This window comes from Penicillium vulpinum, assembly GCF_028829585.1.
Source record: "Penicillium vulpinum strain IBT 29486 chromosome Unknown utg000002l_segment0_segment0, whole genome shotgun sequence".
NCBI lineage: Eukaryota > Fungi > Ascomycota > Eurotiomycetes > Eurotiales > Aspergillaceae > Penicillium > Penicillium vulpinum.
Genome location: NW_026643242.1, coordinates 4,199,464 through 4,225,552, shown reverse-complemented (window position 1 = coordinate 4,225,552; position 26,089 = coordinate 4,199,464). Strand labels below are relative to the sequence as shown.

The following is a 26,089-nucleotide window of genomic DNA, read 5'->3' as shown; positions in this document are numbered from 1 at the left end:
GTTCAAAGTCACTCTTCATAGAAATAAATCCTACTCCAGCCCATCATGAACAAAAGAAAACGCCAGTAATAACAACAATCATTAAAAAGGAAGAAAAAACAAACAGCAAGAATTCGTAAAATCCGTGAGGTATGAGAATTTGCCTTTAATCACATGCACACATAGTGCTCGCTGAATCCGTTGACATCGCAAAAACGCATAGAAAAGAAACACAACAAAAAGCGCACCGCAGCAGGAAATGTCATTCATTATCTAGGGAGATCCAGCAACTCCCACTTCAGAGTCAGTTGCGATCGCGGAGTTTGCGTCCCATTCCTCGACTGAAGCCACATCCGAGTCTAAGTGGATCGGGTTAGATGATGTTCCAGTGCCATTCACGAGGGATAGAGATTTGAGCATACCGGAAGGCGGGTCATCGGGGACTTCTTCGAGTGACATCGATTTGAGGAGCGAGAGAATTTCTGAGAGGATTGTGTTAGTGGGATTGCAAGAACCTTAGGTGTATGCACTCAGCCATACCATTCATCTGTTGAACTTCTTGCTGGTCCGTCTCAGAGTCGTCATAGAAAGTAGCCAGACAATAGTTGATCACCGGGATAATATTCTCAAGTAGTCTGGCGTCGATATGACTGATCTGATCGGTCAAGAATGCCGACCTGAGCCGCTCGATGCAGGCGTTGGGCAACCGTCGACAAATGCTATGGCGTTGCTCTCGTGTGATAGTGGTCTGCCATTCGCCATTCTGTTCGGACTCTTCTGCATTGACCTCCACGTTCTTATCATTGAAGATCATCTCATTGAGGATGTTGTGCATATTGCGACGAACAATCTCGTCCCTATCAATGAGCAGGGTCGGGGCCCAGACCGGGATAGTTTCAAGAACAATTTCAGTAAAACTGGCGGAGTCCATGTTCAGCCGCTCATTAGTACTGCGGCAAAGACACATGAAGAAGTCCATATGCTCCTGGCCGCCGCTGTTGTCAATGCTTTCGACTCCCTTGGCAACAAAGTCGATTATGTCAATGACTCGCCCCTTGTCCGGACAACGCTTGCAGAAAGTTGTGGCCGCCTCCAGGAATGGTGTGCACTGGATAGCAGGTTCGAGTCTAACACCATTCTCCAGTGTCAGTTGAATCGAATCCAGCAAATTTGCACCGGGCTCTGCATCCAACAGAACTCCAAGGATCGCGCGGGTAGTCTGGCTCCTGGCAAGAGTCTCATGCTTCAGAAGTTTCAGCATGATGGACAAAGATCCATCATCTTCGACGGGTTTGATGAGGTCCATTTCTCTGGTGTTTGCCGAGAACTTGCCATTCAAAATCCGCCGTTGTCCGCCAGTTGGGGTTGGGCGGAGCGAAAGGTCAAGGTGCTTGAAAAAGACCAAGCACAATGACAGCAAAATCAGATGGTTGAACCGACGTCCTTTGTTCAAGAGGCGCACGTAATTGGGATACCGGGTCCGTAATTTCTTCTTATCTTCTTCATCGATCCAGACAATTTCCAGACAGGCAACGAGATGACCTTGATCGAGTAAGACATGAATGACCTCCGGACCATAATTGCAAAGCTTCAATAAAAACCCAAAGTAGTCATCCCAAACTCGGAAAGCGGATTGAACTTCACCCCAGAGAGCCGTCAACATGGGCACAATTTGCTGAACGGCTTCATAGAATCGGTCGCGCCATGACATCCGTTCATCCTCATTAAGATCCTGGCTTGTCGACATCAAGTAGAGATGTTTTAAGGCATAATTGACCAGCAGAATTCCCTTGCTTCGGATTTCTGGCTGTTGCGTCTTGATCATAAGATTATACATTGAGGTTTGCCGATTGATCACCCACTCGAGCACCGATTGAGCCGCATTGGGGCTTTTGTTGATCATATCGACGAGTTCGCTGTAAACCTCCTGGTGTCCTTGGAGGTACTTAGTGCGCGTGACCAATTGCTCAATAGTGTCCATCCCGACATTGATGGCCAATGACTCCGCTCTAATCTTGTTGTCATTTTCCGCCATGTCGGGCCACCGCTGAAGCAATCTGCCCACGAAGTATGCGTATTGTGGGTCCAGCAAACAGTAAATCCGAATGAGCATTTCGTTGTCCATGGCAATGTAGTTCTGGGTCGAAATTGACACCGGAAGGTGTATAGGGATGTCGGGCTTCCTTGGCTTGAAGATTTCTTTGGATTTCTCAATTGTGGACACACGTTGGTAGAACAGCATGTATGCGTTCCACACTTTGTTCTTAGGGGCTCCATTCATGTACTGTGTGGTCTCACTCGGACCACCAAAACATTGGCCTGCAATGGTGCTAGGGTCAAATTTGCCAACATCGGAGTCGTTGAACTCGACCCAAGTTGCCTCACTGCCAGACGAAGGGCGCTCGAGGGTATATGAATAATAGTGGCCCGATTCGGCTGTGCCCGTATGCACAAGAACCCCAACCAATTCGAAGATATCCGGTGCAATGGTCTGCTCCGGGTCAGAGAGATGCTCGACTGTGTAGGGAGTCATGTCGATGTGGTGAGGAAATTGGAACTCGTCGTTAATCTTGCTTCTCAGCATATGCACCATGTCGAAGTCAAAGCGCTTCAGGTGGAAGATCAAATTGTCTGGAACGTCTTTCAGACAAGCGCTAAATTAAAGTCAGAAAATCGGTTGGCGTCACGATGTCACATTGTCACTCACCGCTTCACAGCATCCACATGCCGGCCACAGGAGGTACAAGAGTATTTATTATCTGGAAGCACGTTAGAATTTGAGCTCCCTTCGGCGCACATTGTTAACTCACCTCCCTGCATCACCTCGCCTGCCACGTAGGCCCGTAAACTGTCTTCAAGGGTCGCCTTCCCCTTGATATCGCACTGGATTGCAGAGAATGGCTCAAGTCTTTCTGAGATATGATCACATTCCATCGACTTGATTTGCTGGACAAGCTGCCCTCCATAGAAAGACCGGAATTTCTTCTTCTTTTCGGTATCGAGAACCTGAGCCTCCCAGCGGTCAAAGAGAAGGTTGTAGAACTCATCAACGTCCATCTGAACGGTAACATCAATCTCTTCGTTGTCATATGTGAGAATGCTTTTCACAAAGTCTGCAGGTTCAATGCTCTTGCTCCAAGTCTCTTGCATCCATGTAAACAGTCGCTGGGTTTCATAGAGTAGCTTTTGGGAGATCCGATCAGCAATTGGAAGATTCAGGATAAAGTCTCGGAACTCAATATTCATGAAAAGTTGTGTCATGAGGGAGTTGAGGTAACATGTGTTCGAGAGATTCTTGAGGCCCGCATAGCCTTCCGGGGACCGGAGCATCAGCTGTCTATTGTAGGCATATTCCAGATAGGGGGAGTCTATGGTTGCGATTAGTTTTATGTGAATATATAATTTAGTGGGCAAGAATCAGTGATGTGGACGAACCTCGTGGAACATTTGTATTGAGGAGCTCCAAAATTTGACAATAAGTCTCATCACTCTGTTTGCACAACAAGTTCACGAGATTGTAAAGGCTCGAGCGAGTGTAGCTGTGCATGACGGGAATCTGAGGGACTGCGTGGTCCACCGTGTCTGGAGAAAAATCAGGAAATAGGTACTGGTTGAAGACTTCCTCGGCGATGCTCCTAAACCTCAGTTAGACAAGTCTGTAGAGTTGATCAGACGGAGAAGTCAGACATACAAAGTATTCAAAGTAATACCCGCGGCGTTGGCCAATTCTAGACACCATTCTAGCAAGGCAGAAAATCCGATGATCAAATTATCTGCCGGCTCACGCCCAACAAACTAAAAACCATTAGTACACATGTGATTGATCTGTCTTTTGGGAATGAAAATACCTCTTCTGTTTGGTGGGTGAGCATAATTGCACTCCATTGTTGAAGATACTCGTTGAAGATCAAGTCCCCAGGCGATCTCTGTGCGATTGCGCGGAACATCCATAGAGCAGCGTTGAAGAACTCTTCTGACTGGGGAACATGTTCGAGGGTCTTGGGAATCACTTGCAAAAATGAAGACCAGAGGGTGGCAAGCATATCAATCCGGTTGGGGTTTTCCACAGGAGGAGATTCCGTATCGGGCTTTTTTATCGGCAGCTTAAACGGTTTTAGCGGACCGCACATTATCTTCAAGCGTTCCAAAATGTCAGTCCGGATTGGCTTGCGCTTTTCTTCCAGAAGTAGAGATAGGATCAAGCCATCAAACTTCGCATGCTGTTTAACAGCGTTCCACACATTAAGGTCGCGCAATGAGCCCTCAACTAGGACCGCAAAGGAATTGCAAATCAAACTTTGGGCGCATGTGCCAGCAGGTAGATCTGCAGGACTAGTGCGGCCAATTTCAAGCAGTTCAAGAACGCGTCGGACCAAAGACATTGGATCGGTAATGAGAACGGACTCATCATGAGTCGGGCGATAAACTAGGTCACAAATTAGTTGAGGCCCATTGAGTGAAGGGTAATTAATATTCGACTTACCAGATATAGCCAGCAGAAGACATTCAATGGCTCTAGTAGCGAGCACAATGGTTATCGAGTTACCGGAGAGAGATCTGAACAGTTCATCTGATGTCAAGAACGCAACCAAAACCCGATTGCTATGAGACACAAAAGCTTGGTCTGGGGACATCTGCAACGATCGTTAGCACGGATATCATTCAAAGCAAAAGCGAACAACACCAACTCACCTCTGCCGCTTCCTCATGGAGACACATTGACAGTGTATTCAAGGAATACAGAGCCTTGAAAGGTCTTTGCAATGGGAACATGTCTTTTTCGGTGTTGTTGCTGGATCGAACAAGTTCGAGAGCCCGTATTTGAGGTGGGAATACAACCAGGAAGTCAATGATCTGCAAAGCGTCAGTGTCAGCATTCAGCTAAAAGAGAAGAGCGAACGGAGTTATACCTGTCGAGCCAAGTCATCTTTGAGATCAAGCAGATCATACAGCTCATCGAAGTGCTTCAGCACTTCGTTGTCCACTGCTGTCAGAGACTGACGTCTCCCAGCCCACGTGATTTCATGGGCGTCGGGGGCCTTTCGAAGAATGAGCAAACCCGAAGAGAGCTTCAAGTTTTTCACAAGTGCATCTGGATCTTGCAGCAACTCAACCTTCTGTCCACCAAGGATAGCAGTGAACTTGGAGAATCGACTCAGCTGCACGAGCATTTCCACAAGCTCGGCAGCCGTAGAAAGACCACCAATACGCTTTGAACAGATTTTGGATATGGCAGCGCCATTGAAACATTGATATTGAAATTCAATGGGGTCGCCTTTTAGAGGACGTTCTGGGAGGGTAGGCGGAGAGCCACGAGGGGAGCTGTACTGTGGCCGAGTTCGCAATCCATGGAGTAATTGACGAAGGAAATGTAGAGACCGACTGAACATAAGTTCATCAGTTCCGGTATCGTCATTGGGCTTGTCAATATCCATGGAAACATCGCCATTCGTTGTTCTATTGCCAGATGGTTTCAACGCAGCAGCGGCAGACTTCAGTTGGTCCACGCAGCGATTGACAAGGGCAATATGAGTAGCGTCAATAGCCGACCTGGGGGATCTGCGAACAATACCGTGATCCAGATAACTATCAATGGCAAACTTGATCGCCTCGGCTTCGATTGTTTGTGGAGGTGCCGTCAATATGAAGTTCCAGATTCGATCCATCCCAGGTATAGCTATGACTTCATTTTCCCCGACAATGGGGGGTGACTTGATTCGAATCTCATAATGGACCGACTGTTGAGCGAACCATAATACCTCGCGCGAGTAGTCGTTGGGAAGGACATCCGGTAGATACTCATGAATGCATAGTTCAAGAAACGGGTTCTCTTTGGAGGTACGGTTGGTGAGATCGACCATCATTTTCCAAATCGTTTGACGCTCTTCCGGAGCCAAGTTCTCGGACATGAAAATATCCTTCCAGAGCGTGTTCCCGAGATCAGGTGTGATAGTCTCTGGGGCCAGATCAATAAGGCGCCGCAGGATTTCCACCCGCGAGGAAAAGCCATGCTTAGCAGACGGATCCTTGAGCTTAGCGTGGTCTTCAGTAACGAGATGGTGAAGTTCGATTATCACCAAGCGCGTCAAGTCGAAATCGGTCGCAAGTTTCCAGAGCTCTCGTGCGTCATCCCGGGGTACTAGTGCGTTCAACACCTGAATGCTACCCGCAGTGCATTCATTCATCTCTGCAATGTCTTGAATGCAGCGCTCATATGTCTCAGCCATGTCGGTTTCGTTGAGTCCAGCCTTGATGAACTGTCCTAATTGCTCGCTTCCAAATCCTTGCATAAGTTCCTTTTGTTCCAACGGAAGGTCCTTCGCCCCCGAACTCTCGCGGATTAGACGGATGCAGAGCTTCAGTGGAATAGAATCGATATGATCCTCAGCGGACATGTTGCAATAGTCCCGATCGCGATCCAGTTGCCGTTCGCGCATACGAGGCACCAGTTGCTCGCAGAAATCAATTATGCGACTGTCGAAGCGATCCAAGGGAAACTCAAGCAATTTTGAGCACACATAGAGCAACGCTTTGGACCTCGACTGATGCATGGCAAAGGTTCGTGCCAGCATGGATATGACCTCACAGACAGTACGATCATCTTGGCTCTCAGTGACGGTCTTCCAGATAACATCCGTGTCATGGTCGGTGTATTTCGACGTCACAATCAGGAATCCAAAGATGTTACTGCTGCGGCTGATCAACTGCGGGTGTGAGTCGATGCCCACAAGATAATCGAGGATCTTGTTTTCACGAAGATATTCAACCAAGTATTTCAGAAACGGTGACTCGATCCCTTCGCGGTTTTGGGATACATTTTGACCCCAAATGCTGACCAGATCTGATTGCATCATTTCGACGCCGTGGACACGAAGCTCCATTCGACCTTCCATGATCTGTCTTTTCAGAGTATCGAATTTCCACGTCCAAATAACACACAAGGCGGCTTGCTCTGCATCTGCGTCCTCGGGTACTTTGACCGACAATTCCTGAGCAAGTTGGAGTAAGAATTCCGAGTAACCAAAGCAAAGGAAACGGTAGCTGCGGAAGATTGGGCTTAGAAGACTATCGCTCAGTTCACTAGTAGCCAGCTGTGACTTCTTTGCGACAAAGTTCTGGTATACTTTGTCAATTGCTCGAACCGTTTCATAGAAAGGCTGAAGGCTGGTTGAATCGACAGCCAGGTCAACGGGAGAATCAGAACCACTATTTTGGCTCCTCTCCGTGTCGCATTCAAAAAATGCGAGCATGTTGAGCAAAGGCCCCGAAAGCATGGTGACGATCTGCGGGCACTTTGGAAGCAATGAAAGTAGACGCGAAGTGTATTGAATTAGTGCGCCGGGTGCATCGAACGGAGGAGCTGAGACCTGAGCTTTAACTCGGGCAGAAAGTTCGGGATCTCCATGGGGGGATTGGTTTTCCAAGACCCGGAAAAAGGGAATTGCTACACCATGGAACATCCAAGGGAAGCTATGAAGATATCGTCGACAGGTGCTTGGAGGCATTTCGATCTCTTCGTCATTTTCATCAACGACGCCGAGAAGCGCAGTGTCCAAGCGAATAAGATGGAGGACAATGCGAGCATAATCGAGAAGATATTGCTCAAAGAAGGCTGATAGATCTTCAATGCCCTCCAGTTGCAGCTCTTGTTGTCTGCGCAAAAGACGATCCAGGACGGAGGGCAAATATTCCCAGAAATCTATATCTGACGCAAATTCATCGATTGTGAGTCGATCAAGATCACGCACACAAGTCTGAAGCCATTGTTTTATTGTAGCGAGTGCCGTGCCTTCCCGTGGGTGTCCTGTTCGCTGAATTAATATCCGGCCAAGTCTCATCATTGGGGGGAGTCCGCTCTTACCATGTTCAAGCATATCACCAATCGCCTTGAAGTTCTCTCGGGCTGTCATATCGGGGTGTACTTTGGGGAAAGTGTCGGAAAGAGGAACCAGGTCTTGGATCTCTATCACTTCGGGTTCACCCTGATCCCGTACCACTTGGCCCAGTGACTTCCAGTTTGAGGTCTTCGGATCCTGGTTTATGTCTTCCGGTTCAGCGACTTCGATTTCAGGACTTCGGGGTGATGAGGATGAGGAGGAAAGTGAAATGGGATTGGGAGCTGTATCGGTATCTGGTAGGAGCTCCAGATCGTCACCCGAGAGCTCAGGGTCGGAGGGAGAAATGTCAGGAGCCATGGGAGATAAAGGAGATTTTGTGTTAATAGTGACTTTGTTAGCTGGATTCCCAGAATCCGAGGCCTCATCCATGTCTGAGGCAGGTGCGATGGAGGCAGTATGTGAGGTTCCACCCAACGACAAGGTCGGGCTCACGCGACTTCCACTGTCGAGACGCGGACGTTTCCGGGTCGCCTGAGGATCAAGATCCTCCATAGAGTCGCTGATGAATGTAGATTCTTCGTTCAAGGGAGTGTGAGGTGGGGTGTAAGAGCTATCTGGCGGGGGTACAGCCATGTCATTTTCCGCGCGCAGGGGATCCAGTGAAGTTGAACCAACGCGTGAAATGAAGATAATACAAGAATGAAGATTGAAGAAAAAGAAGGTTGAGAGCTCAAGAAAAGGATTGAGTGGAAGAGAAGTAAAGGTCAGTCCTCAGAGAAGATAAAGCGGTCGACAGCTTTTTTTGGGGACGCGCCAGAGAACCAGTGACGTTGTTCTGTGGAGAGAGAGCCAACAGGACATGGGACATTCCTTAACAAAGGCACAACCAAGCTTACGGGGAATTAATTATCGCCTGTTCGCATTGCAGATTACCTATTACAGTTTACATAGAAAGCAAAATAATAAAGCGTATAATTACTGTGAAGTTGGTAGCAAATACGACTGCCTATCTACATCACTCTAGCTATATAAAGCGAGATATAAAGCGCCAAAAATGCACAGCCCCTTATGCGGCCTTATGCATCGAGTCTGGACTCTTGGCATCTATGGACTATTGTCTCATTAATTCTGTTGAATTTGTCAATGTTTTGAAGAAGCTGTAGTTATTTATCAATACAAGAATAATCGGTCGCTCATGTGGCCTCTGTCCTTCACGGTGTATATTTTGCCTAAGATGAATTCGGGGGATTTGGAATGTTATATGTAAGCACACTCCGATACCTAGGTGTGGTTGTAGATGTTTTTGTATGCTTTTTTAGATATATACGAAGATAAAAATCATAGACTGTACAGACAATCGTTTTTTTTATATATCACCTTTGATCTATATCGTTGTCTGGACCAGGCGTGCATGACGCCCATGTAACATAGACGCAGTTTCATTGACCCTTCAATATCTCTTATAGATGCAAGTTACTAGGAAGTTCTATATTATATCTCTCTAGTATCTAACTACCACTTGATGAATAACACAGAGGCCAATCACTCTTTCATTGTCGTTTCAATGCGACGAATGATCCTAGCTGGGTTCCCCGCAGCTACATGAAAAGCGGGCACATCCTGAAGTTAAAGTCAGCATGATCGTGCAATCAAGCTATGAGAATATGCATATACCTTTGTAACCACACTCCCAGCTCCAATTGTCACCCCTCTACCAATAGTAACACCAGGAAGGACAATCACATTCCCACCGAGCCAGCAGTCCTCCCCGATAACAATCGGCTTACCAGTCTCGGGGCCTTCAGTACCATTGCGCAGAGCAGGATCAAGCGGATGAGTCCCAGAGAACAAGCAAACATTAGGACCGAACAAAGTACGAGCCCCAACCGTAATAGGGCAGGTATCGATGAAGACACAGTTAAAGTTGACGAAGACTCCCGCTCCAAGCTTGACATTGAACCCGTAGTCTATCTTGACAGGGGCTTCGACCCAGGGTTCCTGCTCGAAGAGCGCATCGTCGGCTGCGGGGTCATCCAATTTTGGTGGTAGCGGGGTCTTATCTTCAGTGATACTATATAATGATTTAGTACAGGTAGTATATTTCTATATTGAAGTAAACCCAAACATCAGCTTGACCACATCACTCACTCTCTCCACATTTGAACAAGACCTCGACGAGACATCTCCTCTGACTTATTGAACCGATTACAAGCCCGCTTGCAGCGCATACGAGCAGCGATCAAGTCCGGCGTGAACGCTCGGTAGAGCTCCCCGCGAAGCATCTTCTCTTTCTCAGTCGGCTGCGACATGCCTATGACCGTCATGGCTATCGTACCGTATATAAAAGCCGAAAAGAGGAGGAACAGCCAAGTCAGTACGAAATGTAGTAGTTCAAGACATATAGAGATCTGGGAGCCTTAAAGCCAAGGCTATATGGGCCCGGGATGTGTCATGTCGGGGAAAGGTCCACGGGTGCCGATGCAAAACAATACAACTCTCTTCAGATTGTTCTCAGACAATGAAACCCGACACACATCCACCCGCGACATCTACTATTTAAATTCCACCAATTCCCTCGAAATGCCCGATACTCGAACCAAATAAACACATCAAGAACTCTCTGTCCTCCACAGCCCACCTCCTATTTCTTTACCAATGTTCTCCAACGCAACAACTTCTGGCGCAGAGCCAAACAAAGCTCCGAACTTCACACACACCTCCAAATATATATCACCTCCAATCCACGACCGCACAAACAGCAATGCATCATTCTCCTCCTCCGCCTCAACCGACGCGCCCGATCCCTATACTTCAATCTACCCAGACGGCAAGATGTCACTAGCGGGGATCTCGCTGCGCGCAATGCTCCTGGGAACCAGCCTCGGGGTATCAGCAAGCATGGCGCTATTCCTAAGCACCGTGTACCCAACTCCACTCTGGCGCGTTCCCTTCTTCGTCGCCTCGCTGAGCTTGTTCCACTTCCTGGAATTCTACGTGACAGCGAAGTACAACACACGGTATGCGACTGTCTCCGCGTTCCTGCTGTCATCGAACGGATGGGCCTATAATCTCGCACACGGATCTGCCATTGTGGAATGCCTTGTGGCACATATTTTCTGGCCTGGGCAGACTGCTGCTGGGCGGACGTTCACTGTGACGGAACCGTTTTTCGGAAGCTCGATCTCCCTGCTGCTTGTCGGGGGCTTTGTGCTTCTTTTGATCGGACAGGTCATTCGGACTCTTGCTATGGCGCAGGCTGCTAGTAACTTTAATCACCATGTGCAGAGTCAGCACCAGGAGGGTCACGTTTTGGTTAATACTGGTCTTTATCGGTATCTGCGGCATCCGAGCTACTTTGGATTCTTCTGGTGGGGACTGGGAACACAACTAGTGCTCGGAAATATGGTTTGCTTTGTTGGCTATTCCCTAGTGTTGTGGCGGTTCTTCTCGAGCCGGATCAGGCGTAAGTTGTCTGTCGATTTTTGCGTATTGGAATTACCGCTAACTGGGTTATGCGGCTACAGGCGAAGAAACTTATTTGATTTCATTCTTCGGTGACGAGTATGTTCAGTACAGAAAAGCTACTCCGGTGGGTATCCCGGGAATTTAGTTGCAAAATAATACGGTAAGGCAGATATCAAATTGAGTCAATATGTACAAAGAAATTAGTTCATGTGAAAATTTATGGAGCTATATTTGATCAATTAGAACTCTGGTATATGATATAAGGTGCGATCACACCCGTAGACGTAGTAGCTTCAATCCTGTAAGCTATTCACATTGGCATCATTATAGCTTACTTTCAGGCGCGACTCCAACCGCGCCACTCATGTAAGGTCCACTCTCATCTGACTCGGCCGGGGCGGTCTCAGCGCCGAAAAGGACAAGCTCTCGCCCACCTTCAGTGCTCCACCATGTAACACAGCAGTGTGATCGATCAACATCCATCTCGCCACCGGCTAGGGCTTCCCAGAAACGCTCGATACACGCATGTCGCATATTGCGATCGGAAATTGTGTTGATCAATTCTGCTGCTAAGGGAAGCCATTCTTTCAGGGTATTGACTTGTAGGAATGAAAGGGAATCGAGGAGAGCAAGGGTTAGCACAGCCTGTTCAGAGACAGGTGGACTTTGGCTCATGTCTGGATTTGGACCTTGCGGAGGGAGCGGCGTAGAGGAAGCGTTCAAAGCACGATCGTGAATAACTTCCAGCAAGATGGATGGAAGAAGGGGTTGACTATTTGCTAGAGGAGAAGGAGGTGCTGTAATTTGGATGACAGTCTTGAAAGCAAGACGGAATTGACGCCCGGAAAGATTATTGGGGAAAACCTGTAAACGATTAGAACCTACTTTTGCATAGTAGCGGGGATGGAACTCACGGCAAAAAGATTTTCGATATAGAAAGGTAGGTGTTTGGCAGCTAGTTCCGAGTTATGGGGAATAGCGAAGACAACAAGCACCAGGCTGTGAGCAGCTTCGAAAATCTCCAACAAAAGACTGTTAGCACCGGTTGCGAGATATGGGAAAGCGGCGGCCAATAATAGTGCCTCGTTCGTCTCTGATGATAGGACAATAGGGAAATGCTCTGCCACATTCAGGAAGAAAAGATCCAGACATCGTTCAACTGGGTGAGCAGGAATTTGTCCAATGTCGCTTGGCTTAATGCTTCGCAGGAAGTTCTCGGCAAGAACGGGGTATTGTGAAAGGATGTCTATGGCTGCCAGGAGCACGAATGTCTGTTGCGATGACGCATTCTGGCCAAGCCGAGAAGAGATGAAATACATGTTGCGAAGTATGTGGAGGCATTGCATCGATAGGTATGGGGCACCTGTAATTAACATTAGTACAAAGCAAATGCCACGACTAGTCTGTAACTTACTGCTGCTAGCAGCAAGAGCTGGATCATTGATAGTTCTTCCCAGCACAGCCCGAAGGGCAATAACCACGGAATATAAGCAATTCCGCAACATCTTCCAGAGGGCAGGAAGTGTGATTTCTCGGGATTCAGTGTCTAGGAACTCTGATTCTTCCGCAACATCAATCTCAGACATTTTATTCTGCCGCCATTGAACCATGAGCGTGCGAACGAAGCCGGCCAGATAATCAACAGTCTGCGCAACAATTCTCGGATCTCGAACATTATCAATAGAGTGCGCAATAAGGCGAGACAAAGGCCCTAAAGTGGACACAAGGGGACGAGCTGCTACCGCCGAGACAATGCCAAACGTGGGGGAGTTGGACGACCAGCGGAACTTCTTCCCGGGAGCCTCAACAACATCCTGATCAATAGATCCCAAGAAATAGCCACCCTCGAGACCCTCTGAAGACAGATATGCTGACTGAATCATCGCCGGGAGCAAGCGATCATAATCCAGCTTGCTTCTCTCAAGATCTGATAGGAGCTCAAAAGTGTAGTTCAAGACCATAGTGATGCACTGTCCATCAACCCCAGTCTCAGGGCCAAGCTCCTCCAGCGCTAATTGCGCCGCTCTTGCAAGCGCTGACTCGAGTTTCACCCGAATATGTCGTGGTAAACCCCGTCGGTTTTGCCCCTCGAATCCCATCAAGATCCCGCCTAGTAGAAGCATATGCCTCCACCGCGGGGACTTATCATCAGCGCCCTCAGCAACCGCCTTGACCCACGCCTCACACTCAATCTTCCTATTTCGCCCGTATGGTATCCGAGGTTCGTCTGTAGTGTCATTCTGCAAGACAGCGATGGCAGCGGTGTTGAAAACGCTAAGAATCTTGCGACATGATTGGAGGTCGACGGGGTGGCTCCAGAGCGAAGGTGCAGTGAGGAGTTGTGATGAAAGGAGTGTCAGGTTCAGAGGATTGCCCAACATAGAAAGGAAGCTGATAGCTGTGGGAAGAAGACTGAATTGGCCTGTTGTTAGCCTGACATTGACCTCCCCAATCGGATTGGGGCTATGTGCCACTTACGCAGCGGCATCTTCGAAGCTGGAGGTCGCCTGCAGCGACCGCAGCAGGGTGGCTAGAGATCTTTCCGTGGCCATTTCAAGACTTGAGGTAATAGGGATGCTCCCAGACAAGAGGCTCTACATCGCACAGGGAGTGTGATGATCAACCGCGGAGAAGCCGAGGTCCGGGGGTACAGAGCCAAATACGGGCATCCACCCAAAATGGACCAATGAGACATAGCCAAACAATGCAAACAAGCATCGTCATCTTCAAGGGTCTCCAGACTTGCCTTTTTCGTTAATACGCGTGCAGTACATATCTGTTCAACCCAACTGTCCCCTATTCACGTGTCATGCTTCGATGATTGACCTTCGCTGCAGCTGAACCGGCGCAGCTACCTCTCAATGGCCAGCAACCGCGTCCCTATCAACTACGAAGTACCTACATTTCCGTCATTGTACGATCCCCTGCCGGCACATCATCAGGAAGCGTACTACCTATACTACACGAAAGACATATGGCGCTTCACACTTTTCTGGACGCTAATATTCTACGCAGCGACACATCTAACTGTTGCTGTGTGTGCGGTATTGACTCATTTCCGTAACTGGAATGTGATATGGATTGTACCGTTGGTGTATGCTTTTATCGCAGGGCTGGAGGGGCTTTTAGCAGGGAGTATAGTTGGACTAGTGTAAGTTGGTTACTTGATACTTGGCCCTCCTGGAATGATTAGGTAGCTGACGCTTTTGCGGTGGATAGCCTTGGTGCGGTGTACGAGGCAGGCAATTTCAGGATGTCAACTTGGCTGCCTATGATATGGGGTGGTGTTAATGTTATGGTTCTTATCATTACCAGCTTCCCCATGCAAGGTGGCCTTTGAATAGTATCCCGGTTGCTCCTACCTTCGACTATACTACAGCAATTATCTACATGAGCTACGAAGTCGGAATATGTCCAACCAATCAACCTACGCAAACAGCTCGTCGACAAGAACTCAGGAAACCTCGCAATGCCCGAAAATTTCCTATCATACAAATGAGATTTGATGTCTCTAATAACGCCGTCGCCCCGCATCAAAGTAGTCATGCTATGTCCTTTGCGCCAATGCCAAGCCGATTCAACGTGCATTGCAAATCAGATGTCCATTTTTCATCACTGTCTCCGATTGCCATCGGGCATACCACCGCCTTGCAAACCAGGCAATCCACCAAATCCACCAGGGAAGCCGGGGTTGTTCGCCAAAGCTTGGAAATTGAGATTCTGTGGCATAGGGAAACCCTGGAGCTGCTTCTGCAATTGTGCTAGGTCCATATTCATGGGCGGTGTTCCGGTCATACCCTGCGGCATGGGGAACCCATGCATTCCAGGTATGGGGGTACTTGACTGCGATGGAGGTTGAGTGGACATGAGTGCAGCCAAACGGCCCGGATCCATCCCACCCATAGCGCTACCATCCACTCCTGGCTGCCGGGGCTGAGCACTGCCAATACCAGGTAACAACCCTGGCGCATCGGGCTGAGGGCCGGCCGGCGGCGCACTTTGAATACCCGGCAGAGCAGGACCACCTGGTCGTCGTTGATCGACCAGGCTCTCGGCTTCGTCCTGCATTTCTTGCTCCTCGTCCTCGCGCATTTGTTTCCGGCCAAACCCGCGATTCCATGTTCCCTGGGCTTCTGCAGCCTCTTCGCCGATGTGGAATCGGTCTTTCATATAGCTAGTCTCGCCAGGCCGAGTCCGCGACCAGAATCGAGTGAAATTATCCTTAGATCCAGAAGCCAAGATATGGCCCAGTGGGTGCCAGTCTAGTGACCAAATTGTAGCACCGTGCGCGTACTGTATCCGATGTGCCGGGTATATCACTTGCGGCGGAGTATTGGCCGGGTCCGGGCTGTCGTATGGGGCCACGGTGGGAATCTGGCCGGCCGGCAGGTTAGGTTCATCAAGTAGATAATGATAGAGAGAGCCGTCCTCGGCACCAGTTGAGATAAGGTTACTGTGAATCGGGTGCCATGTCAAAGACGAAACAGGCTTGTCATGGCCTCGCAAAATGCAAATATCACGCATCATCCTCAAATCGAATACCCTCGCAGTCTGGTCTCGCGAAGAAGTAGCAAGGAGATTGTTGTTCACACGCGAGAATCGGGTCGACGTGACAGTGTTTTTGTGGCTGTGAAGGGTCGTCAACAAGTGACCGGTGCGCGGATCCCAGAACTTGACCTGGTGGTCCTTCGATCCAGAAACAATTAGACCCTTGGTCGGGTGCCAGTCGCAAGACTTGACATCCCAGTTGTGTCCGGTCAGTGTCATGTCAGCCGTGCGGGTTGCAAAGTCGAAAATTTTGAGGGTTGTATCATCGGATGCTGAAAGAAATTTGGTATCACTCGGTGCCCAGGCCAGATCGCGGACTGCGTCGTGGTGCGCATCATCGATCGTCTCGACATTGTTGAAGTTAGGCCGCCAGTATTTGATATCACCTCTTTGTCCACCAGAGACCAGCCAGTCCTGGCTATGGGCCCATGCTAAGGACGTGACACCAGCCTGTATTTGATCGTAGTGTGCCTGCACCGAGAGAACATTTCAGATTAGCAAAGACGCAACCCACAGATGCTGTAAATACGCACATCCATAACCGTCTCAAAATTGAACGCCGTTCCATTCCAAAGCATAAACTCTCCCGTGTGGCCGCCGGTCAACAGCCGCCTTCCCTCCGGAGTCCATCGTACCACGACGATAGGTTTCTTTGATTTTCCGATTGACTGGTGAAGGTGTCGCACGGGGATTGTATCGACTGCAGAAAAGGGCCGCGCCATCGGGGGAAGAACCTGTCGCAAATCAGTCTCTTTGTCAGGCCAGTATAGCTCAAGTGACACATACATCGACTGCGAAGCTGGGGCTCGGTCGTTCCTCCTCCAATCGATATCCTCCTTTGTATCTCGGTTGCCGTGTTCGCATCCATTGTACCATTGAAGAACCATAATCCGTGACGAGGCCTAAGAGTAGCGGTTGTCAGTCAGGCTATGAACAAGCAGAAGCTCAGTCGAAGTCACTTCAAAGCAAGTAAACATACGTGGTCTGCGAGGTCCGACTGGACCATCGAAATTCTTTCCAAATCGCCCTGGGCCATCGCCGCTATTCTCGTCGTAGTAGGCCATCGCGACCAGTTGAAGAGATATACAGGATCAAGGCTGTCGGTTCGCGAACATGAGGTTTCAAAGGAAATTGAGGTTTTAAATACGGATCGAATATTGAATCGGACGCTAAAATGAATAAAAGATGCGGAGAGAGTCGAAGCTCTTCGGGGCGCAGGATCCGTCCCTTGAGTACCTGTGGCGCTGATTGGCCCTGCGGGTTTTATCTGCAAGCTTGCCCAGCGCTATGATGTCTCTCCCCCCCCCGCCATAGTCTGTACTAAATCACCTTGTTTTGGTCTTTTTGTCATTTGTCTTCTTTTACTCTTCTTCTCTTCTTAACTATTCTAATTGTATATCCTGGTTGTTGATCTAATCTTCGCATTGCTCTCCGTCGGTGCTCCGGTTTAATCGGAGCTCGACTTCACCCTTCAATTTTTCGACGCTGCCGAGGTTTCCGAGCTGTTAAGATGGCTATTCGCACTGGAGCAATTACGAGTGCTCACGAGGAGTCGCAGCTCGATTCAACGAACGAGGTCCTCCAGAATATAACCGAGGTCTCTCCGCCATCAACTTCAACCCGAAAGAAACGCAGTAAATATCGCCATGTTGCTGCATATCATTCAGAACTTCGTCATTCCAGTCTCAGTCGGGAGGCCGACGTGCTCCCAAACTTCCTAGGGTTTCGAAATCTCATGGTGTTGGTACTTGGTAGGGATTGCTAGAGAATTGTATACATGTATGCAAACGGCTAATGTTCCGATAGTGGCGATGAACTTGCGATTGATTATTGAGAACTTCATGAAAGTGGGCAATCCAAATGCTCAATTACCGTTTTGAGTTGCCAGCTAATAAGCATATAGTATGGCGTGTTAATTTGTATTAAATGCCACGACTACCGCAGGCAAGACGTTGTTCTTGGGTCTATATTGTTTGCCTCGGTTCCATGTCATTTGCTCGTGGCATACATCATTGAGCTTTCAGCCGCTACTGCTGCCAAGAAGGCAGTGGGGCTTCAGAAGAAGACAGATAAAGAAAAGGAGCACGACCAGAAGGCTTTCCAGTCGACCTGGCCCTACACTGCTTTTCTACACACGCTTAATGCCACATTATGTCTCACAGTAACTAGCTATGTGGTTTATTTCCACATCCATCACCCAGGCATTGGGACAATATGCGAGATGCAAGCGATCATTGTGTGGTTGAAGAACTGCTCTTATGCCTTTACAAACCGAGACCTCCGTCTCGCTCTACTCAATCCCTCCGCAGACCCAGGCTTGCCTGAAATCTATTCCTCGTGCCCCTACCCAAAGAATATTACCATCAATAACCTGGCGTACTTCTGGCTGGCGCCGACGCTGGTGTATCAACCCGTTTATCCGCGCACAGCATCAATACGGTGGTCATTTGTTGCAAAACGCATTGCAGAGTTCGTGAGCCTAGCAATGTTCATTTGGCTTCTGTCTGCGCAGTATGCCGCACCAGTGTTGCGGAACTCGATTGACAAGATCGCAGTGATGGACATTGCCTCCATTTTGGAGCGGGTGATGAAGCTGTCCACTATCTCGCTGATTATCTGGCTTGCCGGCTTCTTTGCGTTGTTCCAATCTTTTTTGAACGCCTTGGCCGAAGTCATGAGATTCGGTGACCGCGAGTTCTACACCGACTGGTGGAACAGCTCCAGTCTGGGTGCTTATTGGCGATCTTGGAACCGGCCTGTCTACCTGTTCATGAAGAGACATGTCTACTCACCGCTGGTTGGTCGTGGATGGAGTCCTCTAGCTGCGAGTGGAATGGTTTTCACTCTCTCTGCCATTCTTCACGAAATGCTCGTGGGCATTCCCACACATAATTTCATTGGTATGTCTTTCACTCTCCAATCACATCTCAAAGGCTAATCGAGTTCAGGTGTCGCGTTCTTTGGAATGATGTTCCAACTGCCGTTAATTAGCCTCACTGCACCGTTGGATAAAATGCGCGGGCCCGAAGGCAGGATCATCGGGAATTGCATCTTCTGGGTCAGCTTTTGTCTAGTCGGACAACCGCTTGGGGCGCTCCTGTACTTCTTTGCTTGGCAGGCCAAGTACGGGAGTGTAAGTAAGATGGTGCCGAACGTGGGAGCATGAAATTTTTTCAACATTTAGCAATTTTGTGTATCGCATTTTTGTTGACATATACCGGGATTTGTAGCTCCTGAACATTTATTCGTAAATGCTAGAAAACACCCCTTGGATAACCTCAGAATGGTTTATTTTGCCTTATAGTACTGTCAACCTTATGGCAAACGAGCTTTGAACAAAATGAAGAGTGTAATGGAAAATGGCCTGATGTCATGAGGTCAATAACTCTGAAAGGCCACTTAAGCGACTATATTCAGTCATGACTCGGACTAACCTTGAAAGCCCCGGAAGGAACGGCCAAATTGATTGTACCGACGGAGACTCGGAGCCTATGGCCCCCGCAATCTCCAACATACATCACCTTCCATATGTTCTTACCCACTCCACTTTTTATGGCTTCCTCACCAAATATATATATCTACTATATACTACACTACACCACCATTTTTTGGTTCAATTAATTCAATTAAAAAATATGAGTAAGCTGAATATCCGCACAATGAATTCCTCGCTTAATATTTTGTATAATAACCCTTGGCTCTCCGTACTGCCTTTAAACGTCTTCCCATACTCAATATCAATGCATCTATCTTAGATTGATCTAATGCATCCCATGCTTCGCCTAGGCATTTTTTAAAATAAAGCCAATCAGTCTCACTTCTTCCCATACTAATAAGCTCTGGAAAAAGTGCAAAAAGCTTCACTTTTAACCAGCGCCATACTGGTTCAATCGGGTTTAAATCAGGTGAGTGTGCGGGCCAGTCCTCGATATATATCCCGTGGGATTCAAACCACTCTCGCGTCACCAATGCTGTATGAATCCTTGCGTTATCTTGCTGAAATACTAAACCGGGTATATAGACTGGTAACAGCCCTTTTTCAAGCGCTTTAATATATGAATTTGCAGTGTAACCTCGACCAGAAGGTGAGTCCTCGTCCCGTTCCATAATAACTAATTTTGTTCGACCACCAAGCCAGATTCTAGCCCAAACCATTTGTGAAATATCTTTAACGTGAACCTTCGCATTTACAAGTTCTTTTTTAAGGCCCTCCGAGGTTGTACGGAAGCACCATTGTGGTCCAAAGTTCGAGGTTCGTTGCACCGAACACTCGTCCGAAAAGATCCACGATTGAAAGCTCTCCCGGCGCCATTTCCTTGCGAATCTAAGCCTCTTTATTGCAAGAGAGGGCTTAATTGGTATCTTCTGTCTCGATCGGCGTTTTCTGACTCCGTATCGCTTTAAAATTCGACGTATAGTGGAGGGTGATAGATGCTGAACTATAGTAGCACTTAGCTGTTTATAGGTCCAAAACGGATGCCGGCGGGCCTGTAAAAGAATTTGATGACAAGCTCGTTCAGTAAGCATAGGGGTACGGCCAGTTTTCTCACGATTCTCCAATTTTCCATCCTCTGTGTAGCGTTTAATTGTATTGAAAATAGTCTTGCGGGTACAGCCAAAATCATTGGCTAATTGAACCTGCGTAGCACCATTGCTGTATGCATATACAATAGCCGCTCTTTGCTCAGTAGAGAGCTGTGCCGATTTGCTATTTTTTGATCCTATTTTCATTAGATTTGAAGCAGTGTGGGTGGTGTAGGAGGAGAAAAAAAAAACATGGGTTGGTTGCCGGGTCAAATTGTAAGTGGGGCAGTGGGTAAGAACATATGACTAGTATGTGTATAAGGGTCAGGATCAGCCAAAATCACAACACAAAGCCACCGTTTCACATCATTTCCCCATATTCTCTTCTCATCATGGTCGCATTCATTGTTCCTAGCAACTACGGGTAGGTCCTGATCCCCCCAAGCTTCCCTGAAATTAACTAACATCATTTCTCAGCGCCGTCATTGGCGTCGCCCTCGGTGCCATCCCCGTCTTGGGCTTCGTTCACGGTACCATCACCGGCGGCCTGCGCAAGGATGCCAAGGTTCCCTACCCTCACAGCTATGCCTCCATGGAGCTATGCAAGGAAAACGTACGTCTAATTCCTTATCTATCGTCTGACCTTCGCAACCCCTCGTATTGAATGGAAATAATTGTATTTGTTATTTCAGTACTGAATGGCATCCACTAAACTAATTATAGGCCAAAGCCGAGAAGTTCAACTGCGCTCAGCGCGCTCACACTAATTTCCTCGAGAATGCGCCGCAGACCATGCTCTTCACCTTGGTCGCCGGTCTGAAGTACCCCGAATGGGCTGCCGGCCTGGGTGCTCTGTGGGTTTTGTTCCGCATTATGTTCCTCTACGGCTATGTGTACTCGGGCAAGCCGCAGGGTCAGGGCCGTCTGGTGGGCTCGTTCTTCTGGCTTGTACAGGCTGGTCTCTGGGGACTGAGTGTCTTCGGTGTTGGACGGGCCCTGCTTTGAATTTTTCTAAGAGTCTGAAGCTTGAAGCACTCTTAAAATGTTTGGAATTGAAGTGTAATATGTATTTCTATGTCAAATGCAGCATATCGTGCGCCACAGTTCCAGCCTCGTAGGACCCACTGTGGCAGAAAAAGTTCCCCGATAGTCTTCGATTTGAATTTCTATTATTTCGCTTTTGAACCTCAAAAAGACAATTATATCCTAGAGAAATCCGTCATTTGATTAACCTCAATCCTCTTGAAACCATAGAAAAACATACCAAATACATAACAACCGCCTCTTCAGCCCAATCCCGCCATGTCGTCCAAGTCGCAATTGACCTACAGCGCTCGCGCTCAATCGCACCCCAATCCCCTCGCACGCAAGCTTTTCCAAGTCGCCGAAGAGAAGAAGAGCAACGTTACCGTCTCTGCTGACGTGACCACAACAAAGGAGCTCCTGGACCTCGCCGACCGTAAGTGAACTCAGCCTACCCCACCCCTCCAACGAAACAACCCACTAACCTATACACAGGCCTTGGCCCTTACATCGCCGTGATCAAAACACACATCGATATCCTCTCCGACTTCAGCCAAGCAACAATCGACGGCCTGAATGCCCTCGCCCAAAAGCACAACTTCCTCATCTTCGAAGACCGCAAATTCATCGACATCGGCAACACAGTCCAGAAACAATACCACAACGGCACCCTCCGCATCTCCGAATGGGCCCACATTATCAACTGCTCCGTCCTACCCGGCGAGGGCATCGTTGAGGCCCTCGCGCAAACCGCGCAGGCCACCGACTTCCCCTACGGTTCCGAGCGCGGCCTCCTCATCCTCGCCGAGATGACCTCGAAGGGATCTCTCGCAACCGGCGCCTACACCTCCGCCTCCGTCGACATCGCGCGCAAGTACCCTAGCTTTGTGCTGGGCTTTGTCTCGACCCGCTCTCTGGGCGAGGTTGAATCTACTGAGGCCCCCACACAGGGCGAGGACTTCGTCGTCTTCACCACTGGCGTCAACCTCTCTTCTAAGGGCGATAAGCTCGGCCAGCAGTACCAGACGCCACAGTCGGCTATTGGCCGTGGTGCGGACTTTATTATCTCTGGTCGTGGTATCTATGCCGCTGCGGACCCTGTTGAGGCCGCCAAGCAGTACCAGCAGCAGGGCTGGGAGGCGTATCTGGCCCGCGTGGGCGCACAATAGAATGTGCAGTCCACGTTCCACTTTAGACACATGCGTGGTGATGCATAATGAAAATTCTATATTTGATGGCGTGCAACATAACCTTTTTGCAGATTCCTTTCTTACATCATGGTTGTCCGTGAGTCTCTCCAGGGCTACGTAAGAACATTTCCATATATACAAACGATGCAAGGGACTTTGCATGTGGTCCAAGCTCAAGTCCAACCATATATGCAAGAGCTCCGCAAACAGCGAATCTCTCCAGGGCCGAGTATCCGCATATTTGGAGTAGTTTTGATAAGGAAGCCTTCTCCAAACTTGGAATACCACCTAGAACAACAGATAAGAGCGGTACTTTTGCTTCAACTTCGGAACCTTCCCGTGGGGGTAACTAGCAGTGTAAGCATCTCTATAATTTTGTACATCGTGGTATCATATTCTTGACGTAACTCCCCTATACCTGCATGTACATCTTCACGCGTGCTATGATCTGTCGAATCCCACACCGACAAGCACGTAGCCATATGTTATACGTCGATATGTCACGGATATTAATAAATAAACATAATGCCCAGCCAAAAGACCAGGGTCGTTCCCTCTTTCACGCTGATCATTCCCCTCATCCCCCTCTCTTGGCCATCCAATAAGACACATCACAACCCGCCAACCCCAGATAAATATGCTTCTTATCGTGGAGAGACCCACAATATACTTGCCGAGCTGCATTTGCTGCGTTGCTTGATAGGAGGAGTGATGAGGACACTGCATCTCTCGAGATAACGGCAGGCATGTGCTGTGTAGCGCAGCTACCCAGTTTTGCTCAGACAGGGTACAGGGTATAATAACCTACTTAGTGTTTAGTGTTAAGATCGTCTTATAGAGTTACCGGACGTGCGGAGTTCTCACCGTTATTCAGTCTTACATTATTTAGCTGTGTCCGCCCGGTTGTAGTTCTCCCTTTTGGTCACTTTTTATACACTGCCTCGGGATTGCTTACAGTTGCATTCCCGCTAACTCGGAGAGAGCTTAATTGTGCTCTGTGTGACCTTGCCTGCTCTTAATTACTCTTTTGCCTGTTATTTTACGCTCTACGCTGTAGAGCTAACACTATGGCATCAGAAGAAAAATCCATCGGCATTTCCTCTAGCGTGGACACTGGTACCGACTTGGGCACGATAAAGCATGTTGACCCCGCGTTAGAGAAGCATGCACACGATGCCGATGAGGCTCTGAAGGCCTTTGGCGATCTCCATGGTGAGACTATTGAGCTAGACGAAGCTACGAATCGTCGCTTGTTACGCATTATTGATTGGCATATGATGCCCATCATGTGCTTTATCTATGGCATGAATTATCTCGACAGTACGTGCATACCTTTCCTCGATTTGTTTTCAAATGGAGCAAAGCAAGAGCGACCTTTGTTTATGCTTTGTTCTATTGGTTGTTTATTTGAAACAAAATGTTAATCTGTGATCTGATGTATAGAAACTACCCTCTCCTATGCCAGTGTTATGGGCATTAAGGAGGATCTGAATCTTGAGGGAGACCAGTATCAGTGGCTTGGGAGTCTGTTTTACTTTGGTATGTACCATCATTGCCTTGTCCTTCGATTGATTTTGTCCGGTGGCATTTAACTTAATAGTTTTTCTGTGTAGGTTATCTTGCCTGGGAATACCCGACCAACCGCCTCCTCCAGCGCCTCCCACTAGGAAAATATTCTGCAGCGTGCATCTTGATCTGGGGATTGATTCTCAGCTGTTTTGCCGCTGTCAATAGCTACCCCGGTGCTATCGCTATCCGCTTTATGCTCGGTGTATTCGAAGCAGCTGTAACACCAGGCTTTGCACTTTTAACTTCCCAGGTAGGAAGACAACCCTCTTGCTCCAAACCAATGATCATCCACTGTGGGCGATGTGCAATGAGTCGAGCTAACGTAGCCCTGAACAGTGGTATACAAAACAAGAACAAGGCAGCCGTGTCAACATCTGGTTCAGCTTCAACGGCGTGGGCCAGATCTTCGGCGGAGTAGTCGCCTACGGCATCGCTATCGGCACCGAGAAACACGGGTCATCTATCGAACCATGGAAGATTGTTTTCCTCGTCACTGGCCTCCTCACTATCTGCCTGGGACTTGTGTTCCTCTGGATTGTGCCGGATAACCAACTCAATGCACGCTGGTTAAATGAAGAAGATCGCGTCTTGGCTGTTGCCCGTGTGCGGGTCAATCAGCAGGGCATTGGAAATAAGCACTTCAAGCTATATCAGGTCAAGGAGGCGCTTTTGGATCCGATGACCTGGGCTTTCTTCTTTTATGCTTTGATTGCTGATATTCCGAATGGGGGTATTAGCAATTTCTTCAATCAGCTGGTATGTTTAGCTCATTCAAGACTTGGATATTCCAACGCTGATGATTAGTCCAGATTACGAGCTTCGGATATACCAAAGAAGAGAGTCTAATTCTGGGTGTCCCCGGTGGCGCAGTGGAAATCGGTGCACTGTTGCTCAACGGCTATGTCGGGCATATCACCGGACAGCGCGTCCTCGCCAGTTTGGGTGGGCTAGTCGCTGCAATCCTGGGAATGCTGCTTATTGTTGCTCTGCCCCTATCCAACAACGTGGGTCGCTTGATTGGTTACTACCTCACACAGGCCAGCCCGACACCTTTCGTGGCATTGCTATCGCTAATTTCTTCCAATGTCGCGGGATATACTAAAAAGACGACTGTGGCGGCTTTGTATCTGATTGGATATTGTGTTGGAAATATTATTGGTGAGTGTGAAGAAAATAATGAAGATCGAGAACACGCTAACACAACTAGGCCCACAAACCTTCCGCCCAGGGGACGCCCCCCGCTACATCCCCGCTGAGGTGACAATCATTGTCTGTTGGGGTGTGTGTTTATTCCTGTTGGTTGGGGTCTGGATGTGGTATCGCCACGAAAACCAGAAGAAGATCCTTTTCATTGCTCGACCAGAGTATGTCAGACTAGAGAACCAAGAGTGAGTGATTTATGATGCGTTTACATTTACTCCTTATTGCTCCTTACTGCTCCTTACTAGCTATTTTTTGGCTAACTTTTACTGCAGGTGGCTTGACTTGACAGATCGGGAGAATCCCGAGTTCATGTATTCTCTTTAAATTATAACGTTGAAGACTGTTATTAAACAAATGCATTTGATTTGGTCTGAAATTTCTACTAAATATGAAAATACATGTTTTTCCCACTATGTGTGTCATTTTGTAGATCCCATTGAGGGTTTTATCGGTGTCTCCAACAGACATGCAGGGTATAATGCCTAGCATAGGCTAGTGCAGTTCATGTTAGTCTAGCGTATTCAGTGTGACCTCTATCATTTACCGAACATGATCCTCTAGGGTTTTTGCATCATATGGCTATATAATATGAATATTTAATTCCTATATATACACATCTATACGGAGTAATAGTTCTATTATTATTAGACCCACGAACTATAAATTACCATGTATGCATGACTTCGTACCCCATACACAATAAAGCCCCTGCATTCGTAAACGCCTTCATAGGACGATCATGGCCAGACA

General features: G+C 48.2%; 10 protein-coding genes across 10 annotated transcripts; 6 read left to right on the top strand and 4 right to left on the bottom strand.

Annotated features, from left to right (window-relative positions):
* Positions 1 to 252: 252 nt before the first annotated feature.
* Positions 253 to 8,450, bottom strand: N7479_004616 (uncharacterized protein; the record flags this gene model as incomplete). Its single annotated transcript, XM_057252313.1, has 11 exons — positions 253 to 461; positions 520 to 2,633; positions 2,687 to 2,738; positions 2,790 to 3,347; positions 3,415 to 3,614; positions 3,671 to 3,774; positions 3,828 to 4,405; positions 4,463 to 4,613; positions 4,672 to 4,833; positions 4,890 to 7,783; positions 7,841 to 8,450. The coding sequence occupies 11 exons, from the start codon at positions 8,448 to 8,450 to the stop codon at positions 253 to 255; spliced, it is 7,632 nt and encodes a 2,543-aa protein (XP_057111638.1).
* A 909-nt stretch (positions 8,451 to 9,359) lies between these two features.
* On the bottom strand, positions 9,360 to 10,141 carry N7479_004615 (sugar O-acetyltransferase; the record flags this gene model as incomplete). The annotated part of the gene is made up of 3 exons (XM_057252312.1): positions 9,360 to 9,437; positions 9,492 to 9,888; positions 9,966 to 10,141. The coding sequence occupies 3 exons, from the start codon at positions 10,139 to 10,141 to the stop codon at positions 9,360 to 9,362; spliced, it is 651 nt and encodes a 216-aa protein (XP_057111637.1).
* A 331-nt stretch (positions 10,142 to 10,472) lies between these two features.
* Positions 10,473 to 11,427, top strand: N7479_004614 (protein-S-isoprenylcysteine carboxyl O-methyltransferase; the record flags this gene model as incomplete). The annotated part of the gene is made up of 2 exons (XM_057252311.1): positions 10,473 to 11,280; positions 11,342 to 11,427. 2 exons carry the CDS (start codon positions 10,473 to 10,475, stop codon positions 11,425 to 11,427), a joined length of 894 nt encoding a protein of 297 aa, XP_057111636.1.
* Positions 11,428 to 11,606: 179 nt separating this feature from the next.
* On the bottom strand, positions 11,607 to 13,834 carry pex8 (putative peroxisomal membrane protein Pex17; the record flags this gene model as incomplete). Its single annotated transcript, XM_057252310.1, has 4 exons — positions 11,607 to 12,146; positions 12,197 to 12,645; positions 12,697 to 13,694; positions 13,761 to 13,834. The coding sequence occupies 4 exons, from the start codon at positions 13,832 to 13,834 to the stop codon at positions 11,607 to 11,609; spliced, it is 2,061 nt and encodes a 686-aa protein (XP_057111635.1).
* A 309-nt stretch (positions 13,835 to 14,143) lies between these two features.
* On the top strand, positions 14,144 to 14,622 carry N7479_004612 (uncharacterized protein; the record flags this gene model as incomplete). The annotated part of the gene is made up of 2 exons (XM_057252309.1): positions 14,144 to 14,433; positions 14,502 to 14,622. The coding sequence occupies 2 exons, from the start codon at positions 14,144 to 14,146 to the stop codon at positions 14,620 to 14,622; spliced, it is 411 nt and encodes a 136-aa protein (XP_057111634.1).
* A 272-nt stretch (positions 14,623 to 14,894) lies between these two features.
* N7479_004611 (WD40 repeat domain-containing protein) lies at positions 14,895 to 16,894 on the bottom strand (the record flags this gene model as incomplete). The annotated part of the gene is made up of 4 exons (XM_057252308.1): positions 14,895 to 16,301; positions 16,364 to 16,564; positions 16,617 to 16,732; positions 16,810 to 16,894. 4 exons carry the CDS (start codon positions 16,892 to 16,894, stop codon positions 14,895 to 14,897), a joined length of 1,809 nt encoding a protein of 602 aa, XP_057111633.1.
* Positions 16,895 to 17,340: 446 nt separating this feature from the next.
* On the top strand, positions 17,341 to 18,996 carry N7479_004610 (putative diacylglycerol O-acyltransferase (DgaT); the record flags this gene model as incomplete). The annotated part of the gene is made up of 4 exons (XM_057252307.1): positions 17,341 to 17,581; positions 17,637 to 17,677; positions 17,734 to 18,730; positions 18,779 to 18,996. 4 exons carry the CDS (start codon positions 17,341 to 17,343, stop codon positions 18,994 to 18,996), a joined length of 1,497 nt encoding a protein of 498 aa, XP_057111632.1.
* A 1,750-nt stretch (positions 18,997 to 20,746) lies between these two features.
* N7479_004609 (MAPEG family protein) lies at positions 20,747 to 21,359 on the top strand (the record flags this gene model as incomplete). The annotated part of the gene is made up of 3 exons (XM_057252306.1): positions 20,747 to 20,778; positions 20,832 to 20,967; positions 21,078 to 21,359. The coding sequence occupies 3 exons, from the start codon at positions 20,747 to 20,749 to the stop codon at positions 21,357 to 21,359; spliced, it is 450 nt and encodes a 149-aa protein (XP_057111631.1).
* A 297-nt stretch (positions 21,360 to 21,656) lies between these two features.
* On the top strand, positions 21,657 to 22,546 carry pyrG (orotidine-5'-phosphate decarboxylase pyrG; the record flags this gene model as incomplete). The annotated part of the gene is made up of 2 exons (XM_057252305.1): positions 21,657 to 21,813; positions 21,873 to 22,546. 2 exons carry the CDS (start codon positions 21,657 to 21,659, stop codon positions 22,544 to 22,546), a joined length of 831 nt encoding a protein of 276 aa, XP_057111630.1.
* A 1,088-nt stretch (positions 22,547 to 23,634) lies between these two features.
* On the top strand, positions 23,635 to 25,663 carry N7479_004607 (allantoate permease family MFS transporter; the record flags this gene model as incomplete). The annotated part of the gene is made up of 7 exons (XM_057252304.1): positions 23,635 to 23,887; positions 24,011 to 24,106; positions 24,181 to 24,386; positions 24,473 to 24,892; positions 24,946 to 25,294; positions 25,344 to 25,524; positions 25,612 to 25,663. 7 exons carry the CDS (start codon positions 23,635 to 23,637, stop codon positions 25,661 to 25,663), a joined length of 1,557 nt encoding a protein of 518 aa, XP_057111629.1.
* Between the last annotated feature and the right edge of the window lie 426 nt (positions 25,664 to 26,089).